At 52.7% G+C, this 19,399-nt stretch overlaps 1 protein-coding gene across 8 annotated transcripts in view; it reads left to right on the top strand.

The window, feature by feature from the left end:
- Window positions 1-7,462: 7,462 nt before the first annotated feature.
- Window positions 7,463-19,399, top strand: part of LOC131670555 (glutamate-gated chloride channel) — a 33,827-nt gene continuing 21,890 nt past the window's right edge. For all 8 annotated transcript variants that reach the window (XM_058946241.1, XM_058946238.1, XM_058946244.1 and 5 more), the window contains exons 1-3: window positions 7,463-7,997; window positions 10,152-10,222; window positions 14,690-14,805. In XM_058946241.1, coding sequence (XP_058802224.1) covers window positions 10,161-10,222; window positions 14,690-14,805 — 178 coding nt within the window. In that variant the 5' untranslated portion in view covers window positions 7,463-7,997; window positions 10,152-10,160. The remainder of the gene's footprint in view (window positions 7,998-10,151; window positions 10,223-14,689; window positions 14,806-19,399) is intronic.

Raw genomic sequence — 19,399 nt, 5'->3', positions numbered from 1 at the left:
GCTCTTTTATTTGGCCGGCTGGCTGCGCTCGGAATTGCATCGCGGCGAAGCGCATTGAAAATGTAGGTTTCAATCAGAGAGCACGCGGCTAAACAATCAGCGCGGCGAGGCCTAGTGCAGTGTGCCGCGATCGATACGCAGACGACTCGCGGCTAAGTGATGCTCTCGATGCATTAGCAGGCCTCTATCAGCGTCGTTGTTTAAGGCCGAAACGCTACTTGGCCGAGCAGCAGATAATCAGATTATATTCGAGTCCATCTCTCACTTGCAGCCGCCCTGCGCGTGTGCACACGCTGTGCTGCTCGACTTCTACCGTCGCCGCCTCCGCTGCTGCTGCAGATCAAAGGCATTGCCGATGATTAGCAGAGAGACTCTTACGCCGCTCCACTCCGTTCGCTCCACTCATTAATTCCCGGCCGCGAGAAAATGCGAGCTCACGCAATGACCGTCACAGACGATGCGTGCGAGCGCAATTTAATTTCCAGTGCGAAAACAAGGGGCGAAAGCAGCTCGTCCTCGCTAATTACACAAAGAAGTCGCGTCGCCTGGGGATTTTCGCGAGGCTATCGCGCGCTATTTCTCGCGGAACACCTATTGACTTTATATATACGCACTATATGATTAAACGCGCAGAGGAATTTTTTCGTTTGCGGACGATAGATTTTTTTTCTTTTTTTTTCACGTGCATTTTTTACGTTTGTAATTAGTGAAACGCGCGCGCTTGCGTGGGTGGCAAAAGTTGATTTCTCATGCTTTTCCGTTAGTGTAATTAAGGCGAGGATTTTTTTTCGCTCCGAAAGTTATTATTTTCCGGATGCGCAAACAATCTTTCGCTCTCCGAACGTAAACTCGAGCTTTCCTACGTAGCTTGCCAGCGATAATAAATTTTTTTTTTCCAAAAGAACCGTGATAAATTGACCTCGATAAGTTGTCCAATTGGTTGTTATTGTTATTGTTTGACGCAGAACCATTATTAGGTTTTTCGAGGATGATAGATTTTCTTCGCGATCGCGTTTTATTTGCTTATCTTTCACTTCTGTTGAGTTATCGATTCATGCAATATCTTTCCACGGCAGTGACGCTACCGAGGATTATTTCCGTCCGCGGTATCCGTTTGCCGTTGTTTTGCCAACAGAGTCGACAAAATATCGCGAAATCAATTTGAAACGCGGCAGCGTAATCATAGAAATTCAATTGTTAGAATTTAACGTCGATCGCGGCTGCGAGAATGCTTACCTGAATTTGAAAGCTCGAATTACCCGCGAGTGATTTGTACGAGTAACTGTCTTGAATATTCGTTTGTAAGACGAGTTTACGTTATATGGAGCCGGCGATGTCCTTGGAAGCATCTGGCGCGTATTTTTACGAGCGGCATATAAAGTGAAATAAAGGCTTGCCGTCAGCGAAATTTCCGCGTCATTGCAGACGTGCCACGGAGATTTCGAATTAATTTTCAGGGGAGAAAAAGAAGTCGATATAAATTGACAGACTTCCAAGGCAGATGCACCATTGAAAGGCTTCGAGACAGCGGCAAGAGACTCCTCGTGAGCCAAAGCTCATCTTTATTTATCAGAGCACTCGCGTCCTTTAATTCCCAGCATCCGGTTCCGGTTTTCAATGACCGCGCACTCGACTTCCAGTTTTCTGTTCTCAAACGTCGTCACTCCGTTTTCCACTCGTGCTCGCCTTTCAAAACAGTTGCATCCCTTTTCAAATGCGCGCGCGCTTTCTTTTATCAATCTTTCACAGACAATTCGGCAAACTCGATTCATCGTACACGGCGATTCGTCCGCCATCCAAGAGTCTATTCACGTCGGCGGCTTACAAGTCCCAATGTTCGACTCGCGAAAATATCGTTTGGACGGCAAGTATCAAACATGAATGAAAGAAAAAGAGAAAGTCAAGTCGGTCGATACACGTCGAGCAGCCAACAGCCTCCATCAGCGGCGCCAAGCGAAAAATAGTCAAATATCCGTTTGCCGCGTAATTAGTCTGTCTCACCCCTTCGACGGGGAAAGAATGAAGTAGTCCGAGGAAAGAGAAGTGCGAGAAGTTGGATATAGCCCGAGGCGAGCAATATTTGCCTGTTCTGTGCTTCTTCCTCGGCCGCTCGCTGCGCCTTCCCAACTCTTTAACCGCTCGAGGCGCAAGCTATTGCTCGAGGCCCTAGGCACGAGTTGCCAGCCTCGCCGCTAACGATCACGCGGACGGCCGTCTTTCCCCCCATGCTCCGTACACTTGCGCCGGCTAACTTTATCCACCGTGGATTCTCGTATTTTTCACGTCAACGTCTTTTACTTTTCTTTTCTTTATTGTTCGACGACCGACGAAGGAAAAAAGTGTAATTTAGCGTGCTTACTAAGCGGACAATTTTAACGGTGTTTTTTTTTCTTTGTTATTAAAACACGCGCGAGAGAGGAAGAGGGAATCCCTCGAGTATTATATGCACACGTTCGTGCAAACAATCACACCGACGGTTGATTAAATTACGCCTCGCGCACGCTGCATTGGATTATTCGACTTTTACCGCACGAATCAATCCGAAAGAAGAGAGAAATAGAGACGTAGCTTTGATTTATTTCGTTGTCACTGTTTTTTTTTCCTTTTTTTGTTTCGCACTGAATCGCGGGGAAAGGCTACCGCGATACACTATTGACTCTTTCTCTTTTCCTGTTATTTTCGAAAAAGTTCTCAGCCCACACATACGTCATGGGGAGAGCAAAGTTTGCACAGGCAAATGGACGAGTTATTCAATCTTCTCACATAAATTTTGCGAAATACTCGCCACCGCTATCCCAGGAAATTCTCGCTATTTCATGAATTTTCGCTTGGCAAAATTTCGCCCACAAGCTTTTTACTCGCTCTCTATCGCAAAAATCGTTCGAATAACTGCACGCAAAATAAAATGAAAAGTATAAATTGTTATCATGAAGAGGTACAGCGTTACATCAAGTTTTTGATTTATAGGTAAAAATTTTCGATAAATAATTGGCCGTATCGTCCTGCTACTCATCTACGCGCACATCGTCATCGCGTAGATATATACGAGCGATTGGAAAAAAAAGAGACGCGCGGACGAAACGCCACGTGCGATGGAAATCAATCACACGATATTTCTCTCTCTGTCTCTCTCTCTGTCTCTCTCTCTGTCTCTCTCTCTCGGATGTGCAATCTACTTGCATAAACAACAATGGGGGGAGGAGCGGCATGAGAATAAAATAAATTACGCGACTTTATAGCTATCCCGAACATAAATATACCTATCTATCTACGTATCTATCTATCTAGCCATTCGTCTTTTCGTAAACGCGTCTGCGTTCCGATGTGTATATCGGTCCCGCTGCAGACGAGCGTCGAAAAATTTTTATTAATAGTACCTCTTTCCGTCGATTTATTCATCGGCTCGCACGGGAAACTTCTGCGCGGTGTCTCTCTCGCGTCGTGCAATATACGCGATGTACCGGCCACTTTCTTCGCGAAAATGCGCGAGCGGTGAGCAGTTCTTCGCCGTCGTATTTAATGCGACGGTCAACTTGTCCGCGAGCCCCGGCGCGTAATTACTGGCGGGCAACGTTTCCATTTAATAATGAGAGGAATTCGCGCGGGAAGTAATGAAAATCATGACGGCATTTGTTTTCAAAGCCGAATAACAAACATTTTCCAGAAGCTTATGCCGTGGAATTCACGAGCATTTCAGTGGGCCGGCTCGGCTTGGCTTCCCTCGCTCCGGAGTTCACCCAGGTAACAGGAATTACCGGTTTCTCCCGATTTTCCTGCTCGATGCTCACCACCGTCTCCGCTCTCACCACGACAAATGTATTTATGGACTGGAGAGCTACAAAGAGGAATTTCGCCACCGTTTTTTTCCCCGCGAATAACATGTATATCTATCTCTCTCTCTCTCTCTCTCTCTCTCTCTCTCCTCTCACCTCTCTCTCTCTCCTCTCTCCTCTCTCTCTCTCCTCTCTCTCTCTCTCTCTCTCTCTCTCTCCTCTCTCTCTCTCTATCTTACTTTCTCCGGACGCAATGTATTTATTCATTTTTCCCGAATTCAATCCCGTGCACGGCGCGCAGGAAATAGATACGCAATTTTCAATGTGCCGGCCGGGAGTGCGCGCGTTTTTATCTCGGAAAAATGTCGAGCTCGACGTGTTCGACAAGGATATTCCCGTCTGGCTGGGGCTTGAGCCTCGCGCGAGACAAGAATCTACATGCCCGCTCGCTAGTTGGGCAACGCGCGATTAATCAGCAGGCGGTCGAACTGGAAAAAGCAGGCGCCCGCGCACAGAGTAGCGCGGGCACGCGTATAGTCAGACGAGGCGGGCGCGCCTTTTAAAACGTCACTCCGTCGAAGCCACGAAATTGAATCGTCAGCGGTGGCGTTCGCAAATTAAAAAATTGCCGAGCGTAAATAGAGGAGAGCGTGTACCGCGTGTACAAAGGGGTCGGGGAAGAAAAAATTAAAGTAAAATCAGAGAGAGAGAGAGAGAGAGAGAGAGAGAGAGAGAGAGTCGGCTTCTAACGACACTTCAATCCCTCATCCCCGAGCATAATGGAAAGCAATCCCTGCTCTCGTTTTACTTTCAGAAATGGCTCGAAATCCTTCGTCGCGAAATCCCCGCTACTCGGTCGCTGGGACCGAGAGCGAGAACATCGTCGGCTGAGAACTTCTGCTGCGCGCCGCGAGTAAAAAGGAGAGCCAAAGCTCTCCGCGTAAGAAAAATCAGGTGAGCACAGAGAAAAAAGCGAAAGAGAGAGCCAGAGAGGGAGAGAGAGTGTTCAGCTTCCTACTTCTCTCTTTCTCTCACTTTATTCCAGGGGCCAGCTTATAGCCACACCCTTCGCGCGCGCGCGCGCGAAAATTTTCAATAGACCCGGCCAGTGGCGTGCCGCTGACGCGTACCGCTGGCAAAGAAGGTGCGAAGCCACGCTCCGGCGGCGTCAGTCCGTGGCGGAGTGAAAGGGACGCGGCGCGCTTGTCGTCGCCGCCGCCGTCGCGATATACAAAATAACGGCGGCGGCGCTGCGAAGAAAACGCGCGGCCACGTACGAGCGACAGAGCGAGGCAAAGGTGGCGCTGCAAGCGCCGCCGGCAGCCAGCTAGCTGAAGCTCGTCGAAGCCGATCCATAAATTCTCCCAGGCCTTTCTCTCTCTCTCTCTCTCTATCTCTCTCTCTCTCTCTCTCTCTCGCTCGGTCGCTCGCTCACCCACCTTGCTCGCCCACTTCCTCGCTCGCGCAATCATTATTATGTCACGCGTACGCTGCAGCGAAAAAAAAAAAGAAAAAGAAAGAAGAAGAAAATAAAAGACGCGCCGGCGTCCCTTTCGCGCCGATTGCCTTGCTTCCTCCACGTGTGCCGTCAATTTAATAAGCACCGAGAGTCGGCGCGCGCGCGCGCGCGCTCGCGTGATAAACAGCCGGGTTTTCGCAAAGGTGCCTTCGAGAGAAAAACTTTTTCCCTCGAGTCCCGATGCTCTTGCAGTGCGTGTATCGTTTTTACGAGCACGCTGCGCGTCCAGGATTATATTGCGACGAGGTCGGCTGGAGCGGGGGCGCTCATAATTATGATACTCGCTCGAGAGCTTTTTCTAATTGTTTGTCGCGCGTCCGATTGAAAGGGGCTTTTTCGGACGCGTACGTTCGCACGGCTCTAAATTCACCCACGCGTCACGCGACGGGAGTTTTGTTGCGCGACGAGAGGGTCAAAAGAAAAAACAAGAAAAAAAAAATAATACGTTGCCGTTTGTTGCTTTTTATTTCGACGCACCGCGTCGTAAGCGAAACGGGGCAGTTACGATCGTCGTTCGCGCGCGTACCGCGCGATTCGCGACGTCTCGTGGAAATTGGATTACGCGCCGAGTGAATCCTCGCCGTCGCGCGCATTATTTATCGAGAGAGCAGGGGAAAAAAAAACCGCGAGAAGATAAAATCTAAGCGAGCATCTGTAAATTTGCGAGACGCGCCGCACGCGAGAACGATATTTCGGTCGAGTATACAAATTGCAGAATTGACAGAGATAATCCCCGAGCTGGAGCGAGGGAAAATGAAGAGGCAGACGGGAGGCTGCTGGGGCAAGAAGCGCCGATAAGAGATCGCGCGCGTAGGTGCGAAGCGGCGCATTGCCGATGGAAAAAAAAGTGACGTGGCTTTGTTGGCGTCGCCCACGCCTGCAAATAAGCGGCGGAAAAGCGGCGAGCACGAGGCCCGATAAAACGCTGAGTGTATAAGAATGAGCATTGTGACCGGTGCATATAAGTAGTCCTGCACGCGCTACAAGAGGCTGGACGGAAGACAAAAGAAGACATTAAATCAAGGAGCTTGTCGTCCGTTTTCTCTCTCTCTCTCTCTCTCTCTCTCTCTCTCTCTCTCTCTCTCTCTCTCTCTCTCTCTCTCCTCTCTCTCTCTCTCTTCTGTGTTCGAAGCGGCGCCAAACAGAGTCCCCCGGGGGATATCCGAGGCAAAGAATTCGAGTTGTAGTTAGGGGAATGCGAGCCGTTTACGTTTCGGTGTTTAGCCAAAGAAAGAGAGAGAAAGAGAGTTTACTTCTTTTTAAGTGAATCGTAGGCGGTTTGTTTTATTTCTCCGGAGGGCAGACAAGGAGGAAGCTAAGTGATTGCTAATGCTGTCCTGCAACAAACTCCCGCGCAAAAGATGCTGACATACAGGCGCGCCGAGCGGACAAAATGCCAAGTGTCCTTTTAAACATTCATCTCGTCAGCGCGGACGAGAGATCTATTTTTAAAGCGTCGTTTAGCCTCGCGGCCAACGAAAAACCCGAGAGAGAGAGAGAGAGAGAGAGAGCCCCACCCTTCACGACGCCGAGGGAGGACCCTCCACATCGATGAATACAAGAAGAACGAGCCGAGCCGGCCGATCATCAAAATTCCGTAGTCGAGAAGAAGGCGAGGGGAGAGGCGGCAAAGAAATCACATCGACGACGCGTCTGAAATATCGGCATCGATTAAGTGCGGCGCGTTCCTCGTAGCCCGGTTGATTCGCTGGACAGCGCGAGATACGTCGCTCGCGGACTCGCGCGACACGAGAAGCAGGGTCGAGATGACTCGATCGTCGTCATCGCGGGTTCGTCGAGGAGAAGTAGTTGAAAGCCGACCGAGCGGCAAGGTGCGCGCGGCGGGGCAGAGAGGCTGCGGAGCAGAGCGCGAAAAGGAAAGGGCGCGGTGTGTCGGAATAGGAGAGTCGCCGCTGCTGCGGAGAAGGAGGGCACGACGCGCGCGAGTGATGCTGGGAATGACGTCACGTTGCTAAAGCGACGCGCCGCGGCGAGAGAGAGAGAGAGAGAGAGAGAGAGCGAGAGAGAGAGTGCCGCTGCTGCTGCCGTTGCCGCCGCTGCTGCTGCTGCTGGGTCCGCCGCCAGAGAGATCAATAGCGCAGCGCGCGCAACGCTTCTGCTACCCTCTTCCCTCCCGCCGACTCACTCCGGCTACTGCTGCTGTCGGAGAGCGCTTCAGTCCAGGATACGACGCTTTGGCAAGCGGTTCGTTGACTCTGGCCCACGCATCTTCTCTCTCTTTTACTCTACCTCTCTCTCTCTCTCTCTCTCTCTCTGTCTCTCTGTCTTTCTCTGCCTGTCTCGTCTCTCGGTCCTTTCGTCTCGGCTTGCGTCCGCACTGCCCGCTCCACCTGGGACGATTACATGTGCCGCGGGTATGAGAGGCCAGCAGAGCGCGCAGGAGGCTGCGCCAGCGGACGACGGCGACGAGGACAGTGAGAGCGAGTTAGGCGGTGACTGGCCGCCGCCGCCGCCGCGCTCGGCCGGTTAAGCGGCAGCAGGCGCGAGGAGGGAGCTGGCGCGCCGAAGACCAAGCCGCCCAGTAACGTCGACGTCGTCGCCGTCGGCGCTGTCGCCCTGCGCCGCTGTCGTCGTCGTCGTCCGTGCCAACTCGTCCGGCAGCAGCCGCCGCCGCCATGCCGGATCCGCGAGAGCAGCGCAGCCCCTGGCATTCAACGCTAGCCTAGGACTTCACCACACTCCAGGTATGGCTCGTTGCGTCCTTCCCTTCATGCCCAGCCAACCGGCTCGCCGATAACACACTGACATACTCGACGAGATTGTGTGCGCGCGTGCGACGAGGCTCCCCATTTTCTCTCTCTCTCTCTGTCTCTCTCGATTGTCTGAGCTTTCTACCAAAGTGCTGCGTAAGCAACTGTTTTTTTTCCTTGAGCGCGCGCGATTAAAACGATGAACTCTTTCTGTTTGCAGCAAAACGGAAAAAGAGAAAAAGAGAGAGAGAGAGAGAGAGAGAGAGAGAGAGAGAGAGAGAGAGAGAGAGAGCTAACGTAGCCGCGTTCCGTCTCGAATCTATTCTATAGCGCTCGACCTCGGCAAAAAGAAAAAAATAATAATGAAAAGCTCTCTTTTTTTATTCTGTTGTCATTCAACTTTAATGGATTCTCTTTGAACTGGTGAGCTAGATCATTGTCGCCGGTATGGAGATTTCTTTTTTCGTCCCTCTCCCTCCGCACGCAGCTCGGCGGCGGTTCGAAGCCAGTGCAGGGTGATGCGCGCGCGAGAGAGGGCAGGGGATGTTGAAAAAACCGCAGCGTTTCGGCCGAAGAAAAGGAGTCTCGGAGACTTTCGTAGCTCTCGGGACGGAACGGAGTCCGGGAGTGAGAAGTGCGCGCGGGAGGCGATAATGGAAATCCATCCGAAATCACGAGTCTCGACTCTATCAGGCGTGGGCGATAAAGCGACTACATAGAAACTAGGCGCGAAAGCCAGTTCGCCAGTTATTGGACGCTCGTACGGGGCTGCACGCGGATCTACCAACATCGAGACAATGCGCGCGTGTCTGGCGCAGTACGGTAAGAAGTGCTTGCCGAAGCTGCGATCTAATACATCATCTCTTGCCCCGGGTTTTCTGCCGCCCGAGACAACGTGCGCGCGCGCGCGTGTGCAAAAGCTCTGTGTAATAACGTATCGCAGACGCACAAGGATACCAGGAACCGGCCGATTCTCTCCTTCTTTCGCTTTCTTTTTTATTTTTTATTCCCTCCGGGGAAAAGTAGCGGCAGTATACTGGTCGTTGGCTGCTCGCGAGGAGGGAGAAATTGCGATGTGAATTACGAGGGCAGCAGCCTCGGCCAAGATTTAGGAGACGCTCTTAAAATGCAGAGAAGCGCAGTGTAGCAGACTCCTACGGGACTTGAGTAAACTTCTTTCTTCGCTCTCTCTCTCTCTCTCTTTCTCCCTCTAGCGCGCACTACCTTCCTTTTTATCATCTTCTTCTAGCTAAAAGTCTCTCTGCCGTATATAATCTCGCACCTCGGCGACGTGCGCGATTTTCCGTCGATCCGATTTGCACGGTGTAGCGACAGGGTGTTTTTCGATGGAGATATTCCGGATAGCGCTAACGATGCAACGTAGCCGGCAGCCGGTGGGAATCGTGTAACGGTCTACCTCTTGGCCCCTCGTCTTTCGGAACGATTTTCCGAGGATTCTCGGCTGGCGAGGTCGCGCCACGGCGAACGTTCGGTTTCGTGGACCACGCCGACCAACCCGTCGTTCCGGCGACAGCCGAAGCGAAGCAAGAACAAGCGGCGAGTCTAGCCGACTAACTACGGAGGTTATCCCTTTCGCAGAGCAATCGTCGCGCGCGCGTACGCACTTGATCCTTCCGTCCGCCCGCGCGTTCGTATGGTACTTTGGCGATCGTTCGCCGATCTATCGACGTATCGCCTTTTCGAAAGAACAATAGCCGGACAATCGCATACTCCTCGGACCTTGGAGGGCAGGGCTAAGTAAATACGAACGTCGCAGCGATTCGTTTCAATTAAAGCCTGTAAATACGTGTATCGGGATTTGAAGACACGTCGTGGGAGGGTTTCCGTACACCTCGCAGGAAGAAAAGGGCGGACGCGACACGGCGCAATAAAGTTCGAGCCGTAATCACGGCGAATCAAAAGCTAGGCTCTGCAATTTCTTTGCGCGTCGAAGGAAGGTCCGTGTGCGAATAGAGCGAGAACAGAGAACAGAGAGAGAGAGAGAGAGAGAGAGAGAGAGAGAGAGAGAGAGAGAGACAGCCATGACGTATAGATGAAGGCTTTGACGTGAAGCGCGCACATAAGTTCGACGAGGGCGTGGGTTTCCTCTGTCTCTCATTATACAAACGTGATTACATCTGCTTTCAGGCTTTCGCAATGTGGCCTGGAGCACTACCGCTGATAGCGTTACTGGCACTACTCCTGCTACATCCAGCGAGGTGAGTTTATCGCCGCACGACCACCACCGCCGGCGCCGGCGCACCTACGACTCTCTCGACCCGCTCGCGAGATCCTTTGTATTCGAGATTTGCGCCGCTCCCGCCGCGCGATTGGACGGCGCCCGTCCATCAGCGCGCGCGCGCGCGCGCCTCGCTCCGATTGTCCCTCGTGTGCCCGATCGCGCTTTGTGCCATTCGCAACCCCACTGGCGCCGCATCTGCGTTCGAATGAGACGGACCCCACGCGGGGAGTACGCGTCGAGGGCCTCCGCGACGACGTCTCCTCGACGAGTCACGCGGCGATATACCTGTCCTCCGCTCGCTCGAGCCGCGCGCAACCAATATTTCCTCCTCTCGCTCGCTGGAGCGGCCTAACTTTTCCGATTACCCAGGAAGCGCATGCATCAGCCGATCGATACACCTGCACACGTACGCCTTTCGGAACGGACTTGGACGGCAAACTCAATTTTCTTCGCTTTCCGCTTACGGGCATCTCTCTCGAGCGTCAGAGAGCGCCAAATGTAAAAAGAGAAGGGGGAAATCTCCCTTTTCCCTCTCTCTCTCTCTCTCTCTCTCTCTCTCTCTCTCTCTCTCTCTCTCTCTTTGTAGCAGTTGCATTAGAAAAACTGCTTTAACTCGCGATACAGAGGAATCGATGATAAACAGCGTGAGCAGAAGAAGAAAATTGCATGGATAAACAGTGAGGAGAAAAGGAAGCAAACGACGCCGACGACGACGATGACGAGCGACGCGGATGCGGAAGGGAAGACTGCAGGTTGAAATATTCAGACTCGTCGCCGGTAGCCCGCGGCTCGAACGCTGATGAGAAACTCGCGCGCGCAGTATCGTTCTCTGCGAGTCTATTCACCTCTCTCTCTCTCTCTCTCTCTCTCTCTCTCTCTCTCTCTCTCTCTCTCTTACGGACACGCGCACTCTACCACTCTACCCCTTTAAATACTTTTTCATTATACTGCCTCGCGTTGCCTAAATACTTTCTCGCTTTCTCTCTCTCTCTCTCTCCTGGATCTTTTCCGGCCTTTCGCTTCTACTCAATCACGCCACTCGCCTCGCGTAATCGTCCTGACTCTGCGAAATCTCTCCCCGGTCTGTTTATAATTGCGTCCCCCCCCCCCCTCTCCTCGAAGATTAACGAGCTCTCGCCAATCGACCGGCCACGACTACGCAGCAATCGATTCGCCCGGCAGCCTCGGACCAGCCGAATTTGGTGCCTAGCACTCCGCTCACGTATTTTAATTCGACTTCAATTGAGCTTTTCTTCCGTTCTTGAAGGGAAAGAGAGAAACAGAGAGAGCAATCAGAGGACGATTGCCGGGAGAAATCGTCCTCTTTGGGTGTTTATCCTGTCAACATTGCGAACACGCTGCTCTTATTTCGCTGCCACGTATCCTTCCTTCTTCACCTTATCACCTTCAACTATATAAGTTTGGATAGTTACACCCCTCCCGCTATCCTGGTTGTGTGTTGAACGGCGACGTATGTTGAACCGGCGACGTATACAGAGAGAGAGAGAGCGAGCGAGAGAGAGAGAGCGAGCGAGAGAGAGAGAGCGAGAGAGAGAGAGCGAGCGAGAGAGAGCGAGCGAGAGAGAGAGAGAGAGCGAGAGAGAGAGAGCGAGAGAGAGAGAGAGACTGGTAAACAAATATTGACGAGCGTAAACTAGCCGAAGTTTGCACCCCCTCTCTCGAATCCAAGACTGGGGCGCGCGCGGTCAACGTTTGACTTTTCTGGAGAGAGGTCGCGTTATGCATGGCTAATTTGCTTTTAATATCCGTCGAGTGCAGCTATCTCTTACGTCTCGATGCCTTTTTAACGAGCGATCCCCGACCCCCGCTCGAGTGACGAGTTCATTTTCACGAGTGAGACGGAGCAAGTAGAGCCTCAACGGGGGAGCAGTCGCCACGCGGGACTGGCCCGTCTGACGCGACGTCGATGCGCGTCACTTGGCCGTCGTGACTCCTCGACGCGCGAGAATAAAGGAATCGTGACGATCGCGTTAAACGGCCGCTCACGCCCCGTGATCAATTCCGAGCGCCGGCGCGCGAGCGGCCCGACAATACGCCAATGGCTAGCGCGAGCGAGCGCGCCCCGATAAATATTCCCTCCTCGTAAAAGTGCCCGCGCAAGGCGGCGAATTGTCGGCTTTTTCACTCGCGCACGCGTCAATCTCGCTCGCTGCCTCGTACGGTTTTAGTGGCAGCTTCCACCTTCCCGCATATATCCATCTCGCGTTAACGACTTTGCAGTTTCGCGTAACGCGAATTTTTCCCTTTGTTTTCTTTCTTTCTTTCTTCGTTTTATTCTTTTATTTTTTTTTATCTCGCGGAAGCGTTCGATGGGTTTTTAATTGTGCTCTTGCGGGCTGGCTGCTTCTGCTGCCGCTACTGCTACGCGGAGGAAGAAAAAAGTACACGCGATCGATGCGCTTTGTTAGAGATTGACAATGGATTTCTTCTCTTCTCCTTTTTTGTTTGTTTGATTTTTTTTTTTTTTTTTTTGTGATGTGACGAATAAAGGCACGGATTCGTTTTCTTTTTTATTATTAGTTGAGTGTAATCGGTTACTGTGGATACGGCAAATTATGAATTGGCCCAGCGGTTGTTGTTTGATAGCTGAGCCTGCATCGAGAATTATCTATTCGGCCGAGAAAGATCTGTGCGCCGCGCGGAATATCATGGAGATTCTTGGATAGAAACACTAATTGGTTGCCGAGCGCGCGAGCGAGCGACATTCGACGGTTCTGCGCACTCGCGAACGCGGAAGTTTTGCCAGGCGGATTCGCAATCGCGCCAATCTGGAAATGCGCGCATCGGGCTCCACAAAATTGGAATTATCAATTTTGAAGTTGGAGCGGCGTGCGTATAGTTCGCGCTACAGCGCGCGCGCTCGAATTTCCGTGAAAAATCAGACTTGGACGATGCGAGCAAATGAAATTTCGCGCGCGCTGGTGACGCGACATTGGAATTCTCAATTGGAATCAAAGTTTTATTTACATTGCCCCTCTCCCTCTACATTACCTCCAATTTGCGCGCAAACGTTTCGTCACGGGGTAATCAAGGTACGTGCAATTTCCACGGTGCTTCGCTCGCAGTTCGGTAAAGCGAAAAAAGAAAAGGAATACGGGAGAAAATGTAACAACTGAACCGGCGCGCGCCGGCAAATAATTCATCCAGTTGCAATCTAAATCTAAAATCTCGTACGACGTACAGCAATCGGTCATTGGCGCGTGCACACAGCGTTCCGCCAAATTTGTCTCTCGCTCTCTGGCTATCCGTCACAGTTTGGCTCTTTCGCCGCGCGCAAATTATCGGTGACGGCATAGCGATTGAAATGAAAGCGCGATTAAGCGAGCCGATGAAAACTGCGACAAATCACGCGAGAGAAGCCCCGAGTTTAATCAGCCCCCCCCCCCCTCCCCCCGAATATTGTGTCCCTACGCGCCATGATAAAGTCGCGATGTGCCTCCTTTTCACCTCTGCGAGACGTCCGTTTAGAATAATAATACCGAGAGTTGTACGCTCACGAAAGACTCTCTTTCGTCTCTACCTCTGTCTCTCTCTCTCTCTCTCGCGAGTGCGCGCGCGCACGAAACTAATTAGACAGCTATACAGCATTTAAGCAAGCGTACACAAAAGATCATCCGTCTCCGTCGCTAATGACTCGAAAAAAAGCGCACGGAGGAGCATCGCGCTCGCCGCGAACAAAAGCCTATACGTATATAAAAAGAAAATAGCTTCCTCTGCACAAGAACAACGTTTGATGCATACATATGTCGAGCGCGACACTCGTCATTGGCCTCGTTAGGCTTCGCGTCAGCCGCCAACAGGAAAATTCGGGCGAAGCGTGCGCGCGCGAGCTTGCGGGCTTGGAGCGTAATGCCGCGGCAACGTATCGGCGGCCCTCGATCTACAGCGCCGGTAATTGGCCGCTTGTCGTCGCGCGCCATCGTTCGCGCGATTAATCTCTTGATTGACGCGCAGCATGCGACTCGCCTCTTTTCTCATCCTAATCGCCTCGGCGTTAATTGGAAAGGTCGGCGAGCCCCTGTCTAACTCTCTTCGCCTTTAGTCCGTCGACCGTAGCTGGCGCGTAAACTCGGTGGAGAAAAAATAAACCGACGCGGAAATTCAGCGGTGGCGGAAAAGAAAACGAGAGAGAGATAGAGATGAAGAAGGGCTGCCGACGCTCTCGGGTCCATTCAATTAATTAAAAATTCGTGGAATTAATACACGGGACGCCAAGTCCATAACTCAGAGGAGAGCAGCTCGGCGCGTGCCAAGGGAGAAAGGAGGCCGAGGCAGGAAAGGAGCGCGAGATAGGGATCGAGTTGGCCGGAGGAAAGCGGAGCAAGGAGGGCCGCCTCGCGGGTCTCCTGGGCCGCGCACGCGCCGAACGCGCTCGCGAGCGATCGAGCTGTGTACAGAGAGAGACCGCGTGCGTGTGTTACAGATGTGGGCAGCCAAAGAAGATGAACTTTCGGGAGAAGGAGAAGCAGGTGCTGGACGACATCCTCGGCCCCGGCAGCTACGACGCCCGCATAAGGCCGAGCGGCGTAAACGGCACAGGTAACCGACACAGCGCCCACGCGCTCACACGCCGCCACACACGACACACCTCGCCCCTCCACAGCTCCGTCCGCCATCTGATCACACTGCCGACTAATCTGTCTTTCGCACCTCAGAGCCTCTGCGATGTGTGCAGCGCTCATCACCTCTTGTCGAACGAGCGACTCGGCTCTGCGCCGATCGCGGATGATCGATCATGCGCGCCGACGACGCCAATGTAGCGATGGATGCCGACAGACCGCACTATTTGTTCTCCCCCCCCCCCCCCCCGGCCCCTTCTTTTTCGTGTGTGCGTGCGTTAAATTAGAAGCGCGGCTGACGCAAGTGTAATCCCGGTAGCCAAGCTCGACCGAATTTCATGCAAAGCGAATTGCGTCCCGGGTTTATTTTCTCAATTAGCCGCCGTCCTCGTCGTCGCCGTCGCCGCCAAATTGGCAGTTTTTGCACGGACGCTCGCGCTCCTCTCCATGCAAATGCAAGCCGAAAATGTTTTGCCCTCGCGCGAAGAAAGGTCCAATCTCGCGCGAACGGCGCGACGCCGCGACTGCAGCTGGCGAAGGGGAACGGGAAATGAAAGCACACCTCGGTGGAAAAGGGCGTGAATGGGATTCCAGCGAGCTCGGGGGAGAGGGGGACGCCAGGCCCTCGACGGACGAGGACGGAAGAGACGCCGCTGATTAGAATCCTAATTGACAATTAAGAACGAGCGACTGCGCCATCACGGCGAGTGATTGCGCGACTGCTCTCCGCGGCTATAGCCTGCAGCTGCGTGGCGGCTCGATCGAGAGCTCGCCGCCCGCTAAAGCCGAAGGGGCCAATTGTCGTCGCGCCGCGGCGGGCCCAACGAGACGAGCGGTTTCGCGCGGACCACCTTTGCATGGAAGAGCTTGCGGTGAATTTTCTACAGTCGCGAAAGCCGAGCGACAGCTCGTGTGTCCTCTTGCTCGGCTGCGCTGAAAGCGCTCCTATATTTTCTCTCGGGATTAATCGGATTGTCGATTCGCTCGTACGCCAATATCGCCTGTACGCCCGTTACCATATACATTTTTTCTCGCTGTTTCGGGACTACGTATATCGATTTTTCATCTCGAGCGCCTGATTTTTCCCCGGTCGACGGCTCTCCCAACTGCAATAACAGCGCAGTCGGGGAAAAAAGCCAGCGCCGCGCGGAGGGATCGTTTATATTGGAGGTTTCGCGCGCGGGCGTCCGACTGCCCCCGGATCCCGGTTGCCGTCGCCACTTGAAAATTAAGCTCGTATGTCGCGGAGAGCGGCGAGAAGGATCGGCGAGCGTCGCTGCTTATTCGAAATCGAGAACTGGGCCGGCTCGGCGAAGTTGGCCGCGCTCTTTCGAGTCCGAAATCGATTCGGCGAGCTTCGAGCGACGGAGTTATGGCCGATGAAAAGCTTTCGAGCTTCGCGGCGGGAGGGGCGAAAAGAGGATTAAACGCCGAGAGCGACATTTTTGCTAGTAGTACGGGAAAACCAATTCGTACACACTTCGGATTACACTTGTTACGCTCGCAGTTACGACGAATACATACACGTATTCCTTTAACTCTCCTGCTCGTGTTTTTTTTTTCGCTCCGCTAATTAATATGAATGCGCTGCGCAGTTTGTACGCGCGCATCGTTTCTTTTTTCGAACCGCCCTCAGGAACGAGCGAGCAAACAAACAAACGAAAGGGCAGGATTTTCTTTTTTCCATTGTTCTTTGTTCCATCGCGTCGAGCTCTCCGACTGAAAAATAAATCCTGTAAATACATTAATTACTTAGGCATAATACACTCTCTGTAGCTTGAAAGCCAATTACAGGCCATCATGTATAGGGGAAGAGCTCTTTGAAAGCCTGAGCGAGAGAGACTAGCTTTTGTAAAAACGAAAAAACCATAATTGCGTAAAAGATGTAACTCGACTAGCTTTGGACGTGGAACTCGGCACGTTTCAGCGTGGTAGTTTCCCGATTGGAGAGACACTCGCGTAGTTGCGCGGGTAAGCGATAAAAATGGACGACCAATATAGAGTTGATGTGCAATGATCGCACGCAGTGATAATTGTGCCATTGCACAGCCCGACACCTGCCAGTAGCCGAGCGATCACCCAACTCCACGTTAATACCGTCGTTTGAAAGTCGCTTCGAGGTATTGCAAAGTCGTGCGCAAGTGCGAGTGAACGCGGACTGATTTATAAGTCGCGGCAATAAATCTTGTTTTCGTACAACCGTCGACTGTTAACGGTCAGCTGTCTCTTCCTGCTCAATCCCACGCGCAGCTGTCGGGCCGTATTTCGGGCGCCTCGAAATACATTTGGCGTGCGCATCTCCCGCCTCGAGATCTGTCTGCTCTGCGGGCGACGCAGATTAGCCGCAGAAAAGGCGAGTCCGCGCACGAGCGAAGAGGACGTAGCGCTCGCCATTCGCGCTTGGCCGCAAGCTTTCCGTTTCAGGTAGCCGTCGTCGAGGAGAGCGGCTGGCAACCATCGCGAGCACCACCCAGCAAGGGCGCCAGTCACGAGTGAGTACGCAGGTGCGTGCGCTCTGTATCGCTTACGCGCGCAACTGTGTGCGTTTCGCCAACGCCCTCTCCAATCGACAAACTACCAGCTGTAACGTGCCGAATCGCACGTTACAAAAGGAAAAGACGACTCGCGCACTTGTTATCGTCGCAGAAGGCTCAATTTTCATTATGCTAATGCGAGAGAAGGCTTAGAATACATTGTACATGGCATATATATATATACATATATACACATATATGACCACCACACGAGACAATAATGCCGCATTATCATCGCAGCTCTCGCACAGTTTCACTGCGCGCAGCAAACGAGCTCTCGCGTGTGTCTGTGCGAGCGCGAGCTGAAGCATATGTGACCGCGACGCAGACACGACGACGATGACGACACGACGACGACGACGGCGACGACGACGACGACGATGACGACGACTCTCTACTGTTCGCTTGCTGCTGTGCGATACGTTCAAGGGGATTTTTAACTCGTATTCCGCGGAAAAGCTACTGGCGGACAAAACACTTTCTACACCCTTCCCTTGTCCTCTCTTTTTATCTGGCTCTCGTATGAATGTGCCAGCGCACATCTAAGTACATCCATCGCTGCGGGTTTACACGTCTGTATCTCTGTTCTTACCTTCCGTTATTTCACCGCGCTCGCCATCCGTTCACACCCACGTAGCTCGCTACCCTTCGTGCCTTCCTTCTCTCGACTACGAGCTTTCGGGGAGGAGCTTTGCAGCAATTACAAGATCCAAGCCGGGCGTTCGCGTAGCGGCGCGATTGAGCAAATTTTTAAAGGCGTGAAAGGGTGGTAGCGGAAGAGGGGAAGGAAGGGAGACGTCAATCTCGCGGAAGCCTAATTCAGCTGGCGAGCAAGAGTCGAGTGGGCCGCACTCTCCGGCAGCCGGTGATCGATCGATGCACTCGTGAAAGGGAGTACCTGCTGCTGCCAGTGCCCAGGCGGCTCGACGCTAATTGAATCTCGTGCTTCTTTTCGGCGACTGCGGAATCAACCAGAAATGTTTCTTCACGCTCGCGCGAAACGCGGAACGTGATTGTTCATTGATCGTGGCCGCTGTTAGTTGCTTCGTCAAGCGATTGCGATGTTACGCTCTCGCCGACTCTCGACCATTTTTCAATAAAGCGGAGAGAGAGAGAGAGAGAGAGAGAGAGAGAGAGAGACGACAAATAACATTTCCCGAGAGTTTCGAATTTCCAAAGCGACGTTCTCTCTCTCTTTTTATCGCTTCACCCACTCCACCGTCGTTGACGGAATTGACACTCGTTTTTATTCTTCGCTGGCCATAAATGATACATATATACTTTTTCGCGATACTGACAAATTGCCAATATAGATGCGCACGCGGAAAAAAAGGAGGAAGCACGCCGGGCATACGCGCAGATCTTGAATGGCGGTGCTGCGCGCGTAGGTGCAGGGTGCAGTGATCGCATCGCAGCAAGCCAGCAGCGCGCGCAGCCTCTCTCTCTCTCTCTCTCAGAAGAATCAGCGGCTCGATCGATCGACGCGAGCGACCTCCCTGGCCCGCCTAGTCGACAATACAGCTAGTTTTCTTTGGTTTGCGTTCTCGTTATCGGCCGATAAACAGACGAGGGAGTGAGAGAGACAGAGAGCGTGCCTAGCGGATAGAGGCGCGGGTCAATCCCGGGAATGCTGATCTAAGAGTATGCGCCAGCTAACGGAGAGATATGCTGAGCACGCCGCGCGCCGCTCCCTTCCTCTCTCTCTCTCTCTCTCTCGCTCTCTCTGACATGGAGAATTATGCAAATGTTGCGGCCACACACACTCGCCGCGCGGAGCCGCGCTGCTGACGTATGCGGCAGCTGCGATTATTGCGCAGATTTCAATCGAATCGGCATATTTCGCGCGCGTCCACGTCGTAGTCGCCCTTTCTCTCTCCCTCGAGTAGCGCCACTCGAGGACACATATTGCGATCCTTGTAGCAAACAATCGAGGCGCTCTTTCCCTTACCATTTTCGACGCGAGGTCGCTTTTTTAATCGGACCTTCCCCGGTTCACGGATACTCCCTCTCACTCTCATTCTCATCGACAATTAATTCGAG

The sequence above is a fragment of the Phymastichus coffea genome, unplaced genomic scaffold (genome assembly GCF_024137745.1).
Source record: "Phymastichus coffea isolate CEN01 unplaced genomic scaffold, Cenicafe_Pcof_1.1 PCOF00111, whole genome shotgun sequence".
NCBI lineage: Eukaryota > Metazoa > Arthropoda > Insecta > Hymenoptera > Eulophidae > Phymastichus > Phymastichus coffea.
The sequence above is the reverse complement of the archived record's forward strand: the minus strand, read 5'-3'. Positions and strand labels throughout refer to the sequence as shown.